The sequence below is a fragment of the Argopecten irradians genome, chromosome 12, assembly GCF_041381155.1.
Source record: "Argopecten irradians isolate NY chromosome 12, Ai_NY, whole genome shotgun sequence".
Taxonomy (NCBI): domain Eukaryota; kingdom Metazoa; phylum Mollusca; class Bivalvia; order Pectinida; family Pectinidae; genus Argopecten; species Argopecten irradians.
In genome coordinates, this window is record NC_091145.1 from 18,807,217 (window position 1) to 18,823,575 (window position 16,359).

At 33.5% G+C, this 16,359-nt stretch overlaps 1 protein-coding gene across 1 annotated transcript; it reads right to left on the bottom strand.

Moving 5' to 3' along the window:
- Positions 1-38: 38 nt before the first annotated feature.
- LOC138335862 (protein rolling stone-like) lies at positions 39-15,863 on the bottom strand. Its single transcript, XM_069285026.1, has 2 exons — positions 15,654-15,863; positions 39-1,509 (listed from the first exon to the last, which is right to left on the bottom strand). The coding sequence occupies exons 1-2, from the start codon at positions 15,762-15,764 to the stop codon at positions 712-714; spliced, it is 909 nt and encodes a 302-aa protein (XP_069141127.1). The 5' UTR covers positions 15,765-15,863; the 3' UTR covers positions 39-711.
- Between the last annotated feature and the right edge of the window lie 496 nt (positions 15,864-16,359).

Below are 16,359 nucleotides of genomic sequence, written 5' to 3' on the forward strand. Positions count from 1 at the left end.
ACGTTATATTGATATAGCATGATATTAAAACGCATTAATTCAATAACCAGAAGTTTTGTTTTTATTTTCATATCAAACCAATAAAAGCACGTGGTTTCAGCTTTCATAATACATACTCCACATCCCGTCATTCCGACTATTACCCTTTCAATAAATACTGTCCTGGCAATAAATACTGCCAGTAACCCGTAACTGCATTGATGCCCTCACTACATGATACATTGATATCGAATTCATTATAAACACACACTAGCTGACCACACATGTATATCTATGATTGAAAAAAACGTGTTCAAAAGGAATGTAAACTAATAATAATGGAAGTGTCTGACACCAAGAAGTGTTTTTTCTATGACTGTCGACTTTTTGTTAATTATACATCAAATAAATGCACATGTTCTCTCGACAAAGACAGGTGAACCAATCTTGGTCACGGCACCGTTTTGTTGAGAATGATGAAAACACAGATAATATCTGCTTGGATTGTTTAAATACTTTGCATACATATGCTTTGTTGTAATTTTAGTTTTCGTCACAAGCCTGTTAGGTTCTAAGAACAGACTTCGATTTATTAGGTGTCTTGTATGCATCCGGAGCATAACCCAATTCATATATTGTACGTCACCATTCGATTTATCACCTCTTGCGGTATACCTAGTCGTACATCACCAGTATAATACTCATTTTGTATATATTATACATGGACCGTAATCACTTATTATATATACGATCGTACAGAAACAGTCGAAGCCTATACAGTCCGAAGTGTAGAAGCTGGATAAGAGGTACGCCTACAAACGCCAGTGCGGCGACTACTCCTGCCGCCAGTCCCGGGTTGTTCCAGTCCATGATGTTATATACAACATTATGGACAGTGTCCTGACTCCAGTAGATCACGTTAAATACAGCATATGCGATGCCATACACTGTTGGGTAGATTGCATGGAGTATCCGCACAGGGCGAGCACTAACGGCTACGTCTATGAGCACCAAGACGGTACTGATGCCATGCATGTTGATGTCATTTACTGCTATGCCCTGGATACCCATAAATGGGAACAACGCCGTGAAGTACACTATCGTCACCACCACAGTAAAATGATGGGCGACAATGGATATCAGCCAGCACAACTGGAAGTACCACGGTAGAGATTTGTTAGATTCAGCTAATGTGTTGGGTGAATGGTCGATCGAAATGTTGCCGTTTGACATTTGTCGACCATCGTCGTGTTGGAAGGAAACATTGACAGCTTTGATGGGTTCAGTTTGGACGTGGTTGAGGACAATGCTGTTGGTATGGTCTTCAGCACAGCGTGTGCAGTGACACACAAAAGCCAATATTGCGGTTGACAGGAAATGTAATGTTAGAGTCAGGTATGTCCAGATAGTGAGGTATACCATGACATTGTGTGGGCCACCACCTTCCACCAACACTGCACACAGAGAACCAATCGTGTACGCCGACATCAAGGTCCGATATACCAGGAAGATGTATGGATGCCATCGCCACTGAAACAGGAAAAAGTAATCAATGAAAATTACAGTACTGAGTTAACAAAACACACAACAGAATATACTATTCTATTTACAGTGTTTGTAGATGCCACCGCCAGTGAAACAGACAAAAATAAAACGATGAAAAATACAATGCTGAGTTAACAAAACATAACAGGATAAAGTATTTGAAAAAGAGCTGTTGAAACTTCATTGATAGTGTCTGCGAAGATTCTATCCTTGCAAACACTGGTAAGAAATATACATGTATGTATAAAACTTCAATTGTGAGAGACAAGTATCAAAATGTAAAACTTAAAAGTTGTATGGTCTGTGACTTGCTGTATTTTTGGCATAGAAACAGTATTTGAAGTGTTCGACATATTTTTCTCTGCGTCTCTTAGTTTTAAATTTTCGATATTTACTGACTTGTAAAGTTCGTATCCGCAAAGTTGTTATTACAATTAAGTTTAAATATTGATTTTTAACGTGTACACGTTTAAAATAGCTCGGAAGTCTCCGAACTGTTCCGATCTGTGGGTATTGGCGATGTTGGCCACGTGAGACGACTTGGGAGGTTCCAATCTATACGAGTATCGCCGATGTCGATCACACGATGCAACTCGGTTTTCCGATATAACCCGAAAGTTTGAAACATGGCATTGACTGCGGCGGTTCTTTCAAACGTGTGATATTTCATGCGACATTTACTACTATTTCAAAAGTATGGTGGTGCTTTTCTTTATCTGAACCATCATATATAAGCATCTATGTTCACACATCGTATGTTTTATAACAGTTTGTGATCGTGAAAATTACAAGAAATACAACAAGATTGCGTTTAAAGTTGGCGCTGTCATGATACACAAGCCATAAAGATTCAGAAGTGAAAATGAGTAGGGAAAATGGACATACAAACTCAAAATTTTGACGTCACCATCGTTTTCAAAATTATATCAGAGTCAAATCCAATGTTATATAACACTGATGGGAAAACTTTACGTGAATGTATTTTCCGAAAAATGGACAAGAAAACATGATATCAGAGTTTAGAAATTGATTATAATTCTATATATTTAGTTTGTAAAAACATTCTTAAGGCATACTCTGCTTTTTTGAAGTGTAACTTCCATGTGAATGTATCATAAAGTCTCAATCCTAGACATGCTTTTACCAGTATTTATAGAAAATGTATACGTGTTGGTACTTGGGGAAATCACTCTTAACAAACGGAAGACGATCTTGTGAAGAACTGTTCTGACATTAATTGCCAAGTGAAGAAATAGCGATAGAGATAGGCAATATAAACTGTCAGGGATAAATCATTGCATCTACCTTACAAGAAATGAAATTATATTTGAAATTAATTTCATCTCTACCTGATACGAAGGTGGGAGGAGATGTTCAAGAGTTTTGATTTTTTTAATCAATAGATCGGACCATGAAACTATATAAATTGGAATAGACAGCATGGTTTCTTCATCAACACACCTGTAAACGTCTGGTTACTGTTGCCATGTATAACACTCCTGACGAGTTGTTTCCATTGTTAATTTCTTATTGTTTGAAAATACAGAAGTGGCACTTGTGTTATTGTCTGCGAGATGATTAAACTGATGGTTGTGTTCGAGGTTCACTGATAGTTCTGCTATCAACCATCAGAGATGCTATATACAACATAACGTTTTTATTACTGATAAATCAACAGGTTTCCTGTCTTGGCGTTAGAATCAATTACAAGCCGATGATTAATTACAAATTCAAAATCGTGCTCTGGTTTTGATGAACCGCGAACGACGCCATATTCAACTACCGTTAAAGACATGAGTACACCTTTTCTCTCAGTTTACCATTACAAACCTCTGGAAAAGTGATTTTAACCTCCAATAGCGTAACCCATATATATACTATAAACATGGCTTGTTGTAGACGACAGCTATAAACCGGATTGTTTTATAGTACACAAGGCCCGTTTTCGAGCGTTACGAACCATATCAGTTTATCTCAAAGATTTCTATGATCATAAAAATAAGTTATATTGCAAAATTGTCTGAAAATATGTAGTTTAAAGTACAAACATCAAGAGTAAGATATGTTGTGTAAAATGAAAAGCAAACTGTTCTTTTAGGCCTTTGTACCCTATGAAAATTGGGTTTCACCATAAATTTGAGAAAAGAGCGCATAATTTTTTCGGTTGGCACGGTCATTAAAAATACATAGATACAGATAAAAGAGATTTGAAAAAAGGAACGATTTTGTAGATTTCATTTCTGGTTCATAGAGATACTTTGGCTTGTGAATATTGTTAGCCATGTGTTTGTATACTGGCATGTATGTAGGTTCCTCCGTTCGGAGCATTATTGAATTGTCACTCTTTTGAAATGAAAAAAGAAAGATATATGGTATTTAAGCCTTAATGTCACTATTTTCTAATTTCATCGGGTTTTGAAATAACGGCGGGTTCTCACTAAAGTTTGCAAACAATTTTTTTTAAAAAGATGCCCGAGATTAATCTTAAATGTAAAAATTAAATCTCACATTTAACATGACAATTCTTATACTAAACGTAAATGTAAAAACTAAACCATATACTAAACGTTGTGTTTAGTTACTGTGTTTGGTAGACGTTACGCAGGCTCCAAGTTGTTTACATTTCGCCTTCTTTTAAAATAGAATATATAACGCATCGGCTCAATTAATATCCTTTTAATAAGGATTGATGAAAAACAATCTTAATTAACATGCTCTCTATTAAGTTTCTACCAGTAGTTGGCGGCACATAATGATAAAATCAGCCTATCTTTTCTGATACATTATCTTCATACACTGATGCACGACATGGTTGCTAAAATCTAATTTGTCATTCAAAAAACATTTTTATTTAGATTGATTGTACAAATAATTTTCGTATCAGTTTTCAAATATATGATATCTCATTACCTGATAAGTATCAAATAATTCCCAAATTTAATATGAATTTCAGAATAAATACATTAAGATTTGTGTCAAATAATTCAATGAAGAATAACGTAATTCAATGGAGAAAGTGATAATGACATTTGGCTTATTAATCAGTCCTTACATCTTCACCATCATATCGTACTCGACAAAGTGTTGTCAGGATGTTAAATGTGTTTTTAAAGCACATATGTTTATCAAAATAGACCAACACTTCATGGGAAATGATTTAAAATAGATGCCATATCACAAATGTGTTCATTGAAACACGTGAAAAATGGTGCTTCCATAACATCTTTCGTACATTTTGTATCTATTTTATGATTCAATGAAAAATGCAGGTCAATCTAAATGTTTGGGAAAAAAACTAATTAATCATACCCAGAAAGTGCGATCGATCGGGAAAATTATACTTAAATTTTAAACTGCAAGCTTTCGTGCACTTTCTCACTGATTTCACGCCGATAGTTTGCATGTACTTTAGTTTTGACATGCACCTCTAATCACCGAGGTCATTTTTTTAGTATTAAAATTTCAGTGTTCAATTGTACCTTATATATGTTTTTAGGGAAAAATAGTCTTTTGTTTTTGGCTTTTATATTTTAATAGGCAACTCAGGCAAGTTTCACTTTTTGTTGCACTAAAACATCTCCATATTGTCTATCCTGCCATACCCAGGAAATACAATGAAAATAAAAACAAAAAAATAATAATAAAATCATTAAAATGTTTTTCAGTAATGATGACGTTGTTGTACTAAAAGTATTGCTGTTATAGATATGTAAATAAGGATGGGTTCCAGCGATTGTTTTACTTTTAAATAACATTAATTTCAAGAATATTAGACTCCGGGACCTAACTTTTTTAGATACATCCGTGAATCACGGATCGTTTTGGTTAAAATGCATGGATAATTTTCAGGATTTTCAAAAATAGTATAGGTTTCTAAGGGGCCGTTAACATTAAATACAAAGACATTTCCTGAAGCATATATATAGGGACTATGTTTTCAACATGACATCGGTGTAGGTGTAAAAGGAGGAAATGTAAGAAATATCATTTACAGGTTTTTTTTTCAAATGGCGTTTCTAAAACAGTTGGATTTTCATCCAAAAGAAATGATTAAAAATTGAATAAAAATGTGATTGAGTATGTGTAATAACGCAAAGTGAAAGTTTAAATGGATGAACCTACTAAACGTCATTTGGCAAGATGGCTGCTTTTATTACATCTTTTGCACTACAATTCTCTACACACTCGAAGGAATATACTTGTATTTCATCTAGAACACGGTATCATACCTAGGTGAACGTGTCAGTACATGCCCTCATTCCTTCCTATTAACGGTATTTGATGGAAGTACAGAATTGTATAAATGCTCCCAATTAGCATTATAAACCGTTATTTATAGTCATTTAGTAAAATAAATCAAAGTAAATGTATCTATAATATGGTTTTCCTTGATGTGAGATATAGTGATATAAGTAATTATACGCTGGGTTCTTCTATAACACCTATTCTCTTTAAGTTTTCCCGAGCTGGCGTCACTGTTTGCCCACTAGACGTAAACATGGCCGACCCACATGTACCCACACGTAAGAACCCTTCATATCTGTTCTATCATATGCAGACATTTTTATCCCTTTAACTCCCGAAATAAAATTTCGATTTCTTGCTGAATAACTTGGTTTCCATTCTGAAATCAAACCTTGATGTAAGTATTATGTACACAGGTGATATGTAGTTACGTTATCAGAGAACTGTAACACGACCTATCGAAACATTTATCAGGGTTTTTTTGTAAAAGAGTCCCTATTCAAAGCATCTGAAAAATAAGTTAAGATGAAAATTGGTATAAATTGAACGTTTATCTATTATTCCATATCTCCAAGTTGTGTTCATCTGGATTTACCAATTAACCTCATTGGCCAAACTAGACTGCCTTTATTACCAATTATGGTAATTATGGTACAGAGCTAGTTAGATAAACAAAGATTGATACACTATACGAACAGTCGAATTCATTTATGTGAAATATGGAGACTTTCCTCCTGTTAATAACTGTATATATCAGTGGTTTCCTACCAGTTTTCACCATAAAGTAAGATCATAAACCCATATGATACCACATCAACTTTGAAGTTTTAGGTGCCGAGTTTCACATCTGGCCAAAATGTTTACACATGATATGCTAGATAAAACCTGAGTTCATGTAAACCGATTTTGTTAGCCATGCTCCTGGGAGGCACGGGACTACTTTTGACCATACCTACAGAGTATCTCCAGTAAATCGTCGTTATCTGTGATCTGCCCCTAAGTTCGAGGTGCCCGAGCTTTGAAGTTTTCCTAATGAGTTGATGAAACGTGAAGAGGGAGCTCGTTAGTACACTGTACGATTTGTACCATAGGCTAATACATAGAGGTTTATAAAAGTAGGTCCAAGGGTTTCAATCCATATGGATGTTCAGGTTTCTCCGTGCAAAGATCAAAGTATTAGGGCTAGGCAGGAAAAGTGATAGTTGAAATATAACAAGAGCTGGATTAACATGCAAGGTCATTTTCTTTCTTTCTATATTCTTTTTATTGATGGAGTAGGAAATTGAATGTATCGATTTTTTATCAATAACGAAACGCAATTTTCGGGCTGATTTTGCTCGTCATCAATCTTGTGTAATTTATATTCCGTGCATATTGACTAATTGTCTTTTTTGTGAATCAAAAGAACAAGAATGTCAAAATATCGATATATGTTCAAATATTCAAATGAACACTTAAACACTGCTTGTGTCATGACAAATTATATTAGTATTGTATTGTACATTTTTAGTGAGATAACGGAAAAAAGAAAATAATGAAAAAAAACCAGAAACACTTCGATGTTTTGTATTTAAGAATGTACATAGATAAAGTAAATGGACATGAATGTCATTTCTTGTAATTCAAAAAAAGAAAGATATTTACATGTGATTCTATCTATATTTGAAATATAGGCGAGTACATATGACGTAAATAGTTATTCCACATATTGATTTAGCAGTGTTCCAACGACATATTGCGAAATCAACACTGAGTCATGATCGAACTTTCTCCATACTAAGAAACACAGGCATTTCTGTCCCATTTAACGCCATTTTATATAATAAATGTGCAGGTATGTATCACGAAAAGTAAATAGCAGTTAGGAGTGTAGTTAGGCGGTCCATATTAAAGTAAATGCAATGAAGATAATACCTATGTGCTGTTAAAACGTATCAAGATTTTTATTTTATTTTGTTATCTTAATGTTATCGTAATATTTACTTGACACGTCAAGTATCAGCATTGCCTCCTTTACTACTATTTATGGGTCATTGGGACATGCCGATAGTGTTGTAAATAATAGCAGTACGTATTTAAAGCTATCTGAAAATATATGAAATCTAAAAAGCTAGAGATACTAAAGAAAATGAAAATACAAAAAAACTATGCTATCAAACACGTATAATTTAGATATTTATGTTCATAACTACTGTGAACGTGGAAATTTGCACGAGGGGGAACTTAAGCTAATTGCGTCATTTTAGCGCGAACATTTCCCACTATTTGGTATATGTATGAAACTTTGTTGCAAAAAGTTAACAGATGTATTTATCACGCGACAACATCGCGAAATGTTTACACGTGCTTATCGTGAAATTAACAACATCGCGAAATGTTTACACGTGCTTATCGTGAAATTAACAACATCGCGAAATGTTTACACGTGCTTATCGCGAAATTAACAAAATCGCGAAATGTTTAGACGTGCTTATCGCGAAATTAACAACATCGCGAAATGTTTACACGTGCTTATCGCGAAATTAAACGCTCGAGAAAATATCCCCGTTTACATTATATGTTTATTCCTCTTAAATCACAAATAATAAGGTTGAAATTTTTGAACTTTTTCTTAAATAACATAATTTATTTGAATAAGTAAAATTACCTGCACCGTATTTAAATAACTGATATCATCTACTCGTTTGCTAAATTGAAAATTATGAACTTTTAAAAAAGTTTATATCACTTTGTCCAATTGAAAGGTGATATCAGCAATTCGTATATCAAGTAATATCAGCAGTTTATTAAGCGATATTACTCATAATAATACATGTAAGTTCAATAGTCGAGTCATACGTATGGAAATAGTTTATAATCAAGCACATGTTATTTCTGTAGGGGAATTTGTTCTGGTCTTATTGCATAATATATAAAATTAAAACAATGCTTGAAGCATAAATATTAAAATGTTAATTTTCAAAGGTAGAAAATATACTTCTCGCGTGCAATTAAATTTCCGGAAATTGGCAGTTACTTTAGAAGCCGCAAACATAAGTCATCACGAAAATATTTCAAGCATAGACACAATAAAACAAATGAGTCCAAATCGTAAAATCAAATCACAATGATGAAAAGGTCGACAGGTATACAAACGCTAAGTTAAATTGCCGCGAAAATTATTGATTTATTTATTTTAAATAATTAATTAAAATACGTTTCACACGATTAAATTAAATCAAGAATTACCACAAAGGATATGGAACTACTTTAATACCCTAAATTGTCAACAATTTATAGTTTTATTTTCTAAAAGTAGCAATCAGTTGATTCAGGATTAGATACAAATGTACCTGGGCATCTCCCTAAAAGATTGAGGGACGGACATCAATATAATCAATAGTCTGTCTTTATTCCAAATCCTAATATCGTAGCATAAACACGCCCATCAAATAAATCAAACATCCAACGGACTATAAAGGCATTTGCAGCTCTTTGATTGGCCATGAAAGTCCAGACACCCGCCCTAACAAATATCCAGTAATGACTTCTGTCAAACAACAGTAAATCCCTGGCCACTATCATCTCGTCTGTCACTCAATGGAGGGTTACTATCTTCAAATAAACTAATTAATGATAATGTTTTCAATTCAAAAGTATTATTAAAAATAAAATCGTAATGGCTTTAGCGGTGAAGAACATGCTTTACAGACGTCGTAACAACAGCTCTTAGAGCAGTAAAATGGAATTGCACTCGATACATTCCCGTAAAACGGGGCAGAAACGAGATATAGTATTAATAACAACTTATTTCAGGACTTTTTCGAAATTTGTTGATAAGGTAAATCCGTTTTACGACTTCACGTTTGAAGAATGTCGAGGTTTTACGAGACTCTTTTTTAATCAATATAAGCCTCTATATAACTCCTTGGAAAGATATCAGCGACCGCAACGACACCTGCCAAATAAAGTTCGATAATCATCTCTTTATTAGCTAAATAACCAATGACGAAGCAACTTGAAAATGTCTCATCAATATCTCTAGTACACATTTTTGATTTCCTAAATATAAGTACTGTAATAATAAAATGAACTGATTTAAGAAAGAAGAAACTCTTCAAAAAGTCAGTACTGCTGTATATTTTAAAGAATAAGACAAAAACATTTTGAAATCACATGATTGCTATAACTCTGTGTAAGTTATTATAAATCCATGTAATTGGTTATCGAGTCTGGCTATCGTGATGACGGGCCTCGTATTTCATCGCTCTCAGACAGCCCCGTAATTACAATCACACGTACTCTGGCGGATAACATCACTCAGCACTCACGGTATGAAGCCCCTCCGTAGCTGGCCGACCAACCAATCACAGCGAACGACAAGTCCTACACGCGCATCCATTCTCAAGTATTCTAAGCTTGAAAGGATGAATGCTTTTCGAGTGTTTATCTAGTAGTTGTAATCCGGTGGATTATCAAATTTAAAAGACCAATTGGTGACGCTATCTTGGCTCCAATCTGTACTCTCAAAACTTGTGGTAGCAAGGTAAACTGTCAAGTATTGTACAACACTAAGGACAGTAAATGTCAAATGGCTGGATAAGATATATATATATATATATGGTTAACGTAAACTGCATTTTTAAATTTGCAGGTGAAATGAAACTTATTCTGAATTTGTTTGACGCTGTATTTAGCGATTATCCTTTTTTCTAATAATTATTGAATATGATGCTTTCCATTCATTTTTTTACAGAAACTATTAAAACCTTTGTTGAAACCCAAATACATACTTCTTCTTTAATGCAGAGGAAGTATGGTATATGACGTTTCTTCAAGGCTAGAATGTAACAAACATTAAATTAAGACCCTGATGTGATGTTATTAAAGCCTCTGTGAGACCATCACACACATTTGTAAAATAGATCATCTAGGAATGTACAAATTGATATATTCTGATATTGTGGTTGATAATTTGTGTATATTAATGAAGTGCCCTAAAAGATAGCACTACATAAGATATTGTGCAATAAAAACTCATGCACGTCGCGTCTCATTTTACTTTTAATAGCAACATAGAAATGCAAATAACACTTGAACTTCAAACCACGTGGATCATTATCATAAACTCATTCGAAATCGATAACACCCCAGATATTTCAAAGATATGTTGAATTTATGTCATAATGCGAAGGGTATAGCGAGATTGTACTGTACTATCTAAGAGAAAGCTGCATCAAGATTCCCTTATCAAATGGCCAGTTTGCTCCTCACTATCTCTGTAACTCTTTCCACATAAAAAGTTTTGGTCTGAAAAGAAATATGTTTTTAAGTCGTAGATATCTCAATATAGAGTACATGTTTATTAATTTGGCATTACGATTTATAACCTCATTAATTAAATATGTTTTTGAGCGACGGAATTAAAATTCTCTGTCTATGACATTCTAATGTGTTTTTCATCTGTTAAACATCAAAAAAGCAGTTGACATAAATAACATATCGTTTATAAATCCGGTTTCATATATAGTTTTTTCGACATTTTTATGTGATTTCCATCAAATTAAATGTGACGATTTTAAGTGTTATGGGACGATAGATGAACGAAAGCAGGAAATTAATGTCCTAAAAGGATTTTTTTTCAAGTTTAATGGTTGAATAGAAATTATCTTGATTCCCTTCATTCACGCAAGTCCCACTAAAATACGAGCATGTTTTACGAGAACCACAAATATGTATCGTTCGTTTCCATACACTTTTACAACTGTGAATTTAACTTTCACTCTACTTTTGAGGAATTTGATTGGATGCCTGTTAATTTTATACAATAAGTATTTTGTAATTTAATGTACAATGTTGATTTGTATTATCATGATATTGCAATGAGTGTTTTACACTGTTTTTTCTATTGTTTGTTAAAACAATATGTGCTAAAGTAGTCGGAATCTCAAGATTTTGGGTATTGAGAAAAACACGCTTCGTACATGGTATGATGTCATTACTGTCACCATGGCAACTATGACAACTTGGAGCCAAAAATTTATTGTTATCTAAAAAGTCCGTGATTTATTGTTTATCTCATTTAAATAAGCGAACAAGTAACAAGCGGATAGGATATACAAGTTGACTTGCTGTTGTTTTTATTGTTGTGATAAAGTCGGTTGAATTATGCTTGTAATAAATTATCAAGTCGGCGTTTGGTGTAATGCATGTTGTAAATGGAGCTTTGGTAGAACACACTTCAGGTGTATCAAACTACTCTAAACTACACTAGACATGTACAGGTTGTAGTGGTAAATAATCAATAGTGTATCACAGTGTAATGTTATCAATCGGTAAGTGTAAACAGTCACGTATATAGTGGGATATGGACGTTTTTATCAAATGTTACTTAGTAAACAAACGTTTTCGTCAGTATACGTTAAAACATAATTTCAGCGCAAAGAAAAGTGTTTCTTTTTTTTCATCATATCTAAGATGGGTTAAAATAAACACTGTAAAACTCGAATATCGTCTGTATGAGTTACACATTTCTAAAAATGCTCATTTCATTTTAAAGAAATAATTTATTCGTCGATATATAAGTCGAGCAATGTGGTATGTGGAGATAGGTGAAATGCCTGTATAATACAGTTTTAATCCAGGAATTATTACCTTTGGAGAAAAAAAAAACAAAAACAAAAAAAAAAAAAAACTTTTTAACAGTATTGCATTTTTTATGTTATTCCAAGTACTTTAAATCCGCCAGACTATCAGAATGGTGCTGACGGGACTGGACGGCTAATTTATCACCGACAACACAGGTACTCTAAACGTTGACATTCGGCATATTGTTCTGGTAACACAAGACGCTGTTTTCGATAGAACTATTCCAGTTTTACCGCTAACTGTACCAGACGTCTGAGGTCTAGCGGACATTCCAGAGATGGTTTTAGGTGAACGATGATGGAAATTTCTCTCCTACTAATTTTTCAAATCATCACTGTCGTACTTTTTACATTCGGCCGTCATTCAGAAGAGACATGATGGATATGGTGTTTTGGTTTAGTGGTCATTGCATTATTACTGTGCACTGTTATCTCTTTGTTCCCTACCATATTATTTTCAGTTTAACACACGAAGAACTTTTAATAACTAATGAATAAACCTATGTTCGGAATGGATACAAATGCATTTATGCTGAACTATAACAAAATATAGTTATACATTTACAGTAATGCACTCCTATAACGAAAACCCTTACAACGAATTTATGCGTATATTGTAGTAATTTCCATTCCCGTCAAGTTTATGATAAGATATCTAAAACATGTATATAATGAACCATGTTTATAACGAATTGTTTGTGACATGTTTGTTGGCAGTGGAAAGCCGGGGTACCCGGAGAAAACCCACCGGCCATAGGTCAGTACCTGTCAAGTTTATTATAAGATATCTAAAACATGTATATAATGAACCATGTTTATAACGAATTGCTTGTGACATGTTTGTTGGCAGAGGAAAGCCGGGGTACCCGGAGAAAAACCACCGGCCAGCGGTCAGTACCTGGCAACTTCCCCACATAGCATTCGAACTCGCGACCCAGAGGTGGAGGGCTTGTGTTTTAATATGTCGCGACATCTTAACCACTTCCGCGAAAATGTGCTAGACATAAGTACAGTTGAACCTTATTGCGATGAAAACGCGACAATAAGTTACTTTACAGTATCAAGATCCGGCGTTGAGAAATAACTATAATCAAATTTACGTATGAGATATATTGCATGTTGTATATAGATTTATGAGTTATGAATAAAGAATATGTGTTATTAAATTTTGTTTTATTTATGTCTTCTGTTGTTTTAAAATCTGCAATATTTAAAATGTGCTTCCCTACCATACACTCAAAAATACAATCAGCGTTCTCTATTATTTATAGGGCATTGCATAGGAGCAGAAATGGCAATAATAATTGTTTTAATATACTTTCTATGTTAATGTTTTGGTTTTTTGGCACGAACATTTTGTCTATACCCATGCATAAGTTATTGTGTATGATAAATATTTGATCTCGTCGATTACGAGTTTTCTCTCTTCTCTGACATGAACATTAATTTCTTTCTCGTTACTTATAAGGATAACCCACTTCAAATGCTTTGACTATGAAATGACTATGTCTGTAATTATAGGTTACTGATGCAAACATAATTGTTGTGAAACAATTGCATTCACGCGCAAGATTGATTTGGGACGGATTTACCCTTTCGGAATATTTGTAATGGTAATGGTATAAAAGCACAATTTCCAAAGCGGCTAGCGCCAAACTATTATAAGTGCTAAAATATGGGACATGAGTGTCAGAAAACGAAGAAAATGTCTTAACTAAGGAATCTTATGATGGTTCAAATCACATCTGACATCATTTGTTGCTCATAAATGTTGTTCAATCGGAGGATGAATCTTATTCCTGTTTGTACGTTAACAGGGTATTTCTACCTAAATGATATTAAGTAATGACGTCTGATTTTAGTTTTCGATAGTTTTGAGTAATAACACAAAAGAAGACAGAAAGAGTATCATGTATTTGTCCTTTTAAAAGTACAATAGTAGTCAAATCATTACGTGATATGACGGTAACAATATCAGCGGTTATAGTCCGCATTATGTAGGTCAATTGTATTTATTATTGTATTACCACATTTTATCGGCTATAGACTAACATGTGAAGATATCATTTTCGTCAGGTAAAAATCAATGTGTCAGGTTATATTATTTTATCACTGATATGTTTTATAACCATGCATTTTTCTTTTGAGTTGGCTTTGTTTGAGCGGCTTTAAATTTTGATTATTTAAGCCATATAAATGAGTGTAAAACATGAAATTAGATTTTTAACATGGATTTTTTTCTAGAATAACTTAATTCATTAAAAGAAGAAAATATTATTGAAATTAACCATACACATCAAACATTAACTGAAACATAATATTACATTATTCGGAAGCACATTATCTCCGTGAAAAGATATTGATTACTTAGTACACAACATTTTTAATAAATAACAAAATTGACTTTTCTCCATCTTTGCCATTCACTTTAAATGTTCCTCCTTTCAGTAAATATTGGTTGATTTATAATGTGATTGTATATTGTAATATGCGTATAACAACGAAATATTAATCCAATCATTGAAAACTTTTACTGTTTCTAGACAACTATTCTCGATTTAGAATTTGAATTTTATGTAATCAAGTCAAATTATACAAAACCACCCAACGATTCTTTGATGATTACACATCACAACATTATTGTAGTAATGATAATAAGCTATTCAAAAATGAACCATTAGTGCTATTCCATGTTCCTTTTAAATTACCTATAACAACAAATTAAAATTACAACGACCTGTCAGTGTTAAGAGAGAATTTTGTGAAAGTATTTTATTGTAATAAGTGTACGGATAATTAGTGTTTTGAATGAAATCCAACTATACCCTCTATATAATTAAATGTGTGAATTGTACATGGAACATGCGAAAACCAGAACAGTTTTACATTTATTTCCCATTTGTCGCGACATGCTATTAAAATGAGTCTTTAACTTGAAGCTGGAAGGCACACGTTATGACAATAAGTATCCATACACCCATTTAAAAAATGATTGAGGTTATTTATATACTTGTTGAGTGCAAAACTAATTTCGGCGGAGTTTATTATTTATGGCTCTGCTCTCGATAGCGTCTGATTTCTTTTGACATTTAGGCTATTTTTGCAATATCATCAATTTAACATTCAACAAACGCTGTTGAAAAAACACTTATTATAACTTGAAAAAATTATCTCTCTTCGAAAAAATATGAGAAACAAAATGAAAAAAGTAATATTTTTTTGAGATTTTTTCTCGTCAGCATGCAATGTAACACTTACCTGTGAAGTGTAAAAGTCTGTCTTGTTTTCATGAGAGAGTTGGAAGTTACTCCAAGAAAACTCACGCTTCAGAACATCACACATGTTTGGTATTAAACTCTTGATAACCATATACAACTCTACTACTGCACTAAAGCGTTCACCTGATCTACAAACAGCACGCCGTTATATTAGGACGTTACCCATCAATCACAAGACTTACTATTCTTACACGTCTGATACGATTGCATTTGATGGCAACTAAAGGAGATATCTCCTTCTAGACGGGTTGTAACCCAATGGATGATACATGCCTATTTATAGACCCACGTGGTTTGTTTCTGAATGAGCTTTATTTCACTTATCATCCATTAATATAAATTTACGCTACGACACTGTCGGAGATATTTCTACTACCAAAGACAGCTGTTATCTTTACAGGTTGGGCTGTCCGAATGGACACGTCAATTCAGGTCAACACAAATAGCACAATGTGGGCGTGATAAGAGATTTACCTTATTTCGTCATTACCAATATGACCTAGTAGGGTTAGATGCACAGTGGATACGGAAATTAGCACCTCTGCATTTGTCTTTAGCATTTGCAGGGTTAATGAAGATAATAAAGGGATCAATTTCAATTAAGAATTACAAAATGATATTCTTACAATAATTGAAAATGGCAAGATGCATATTAAAACCCATCAAATACTTAGTTTCTGTTTTTC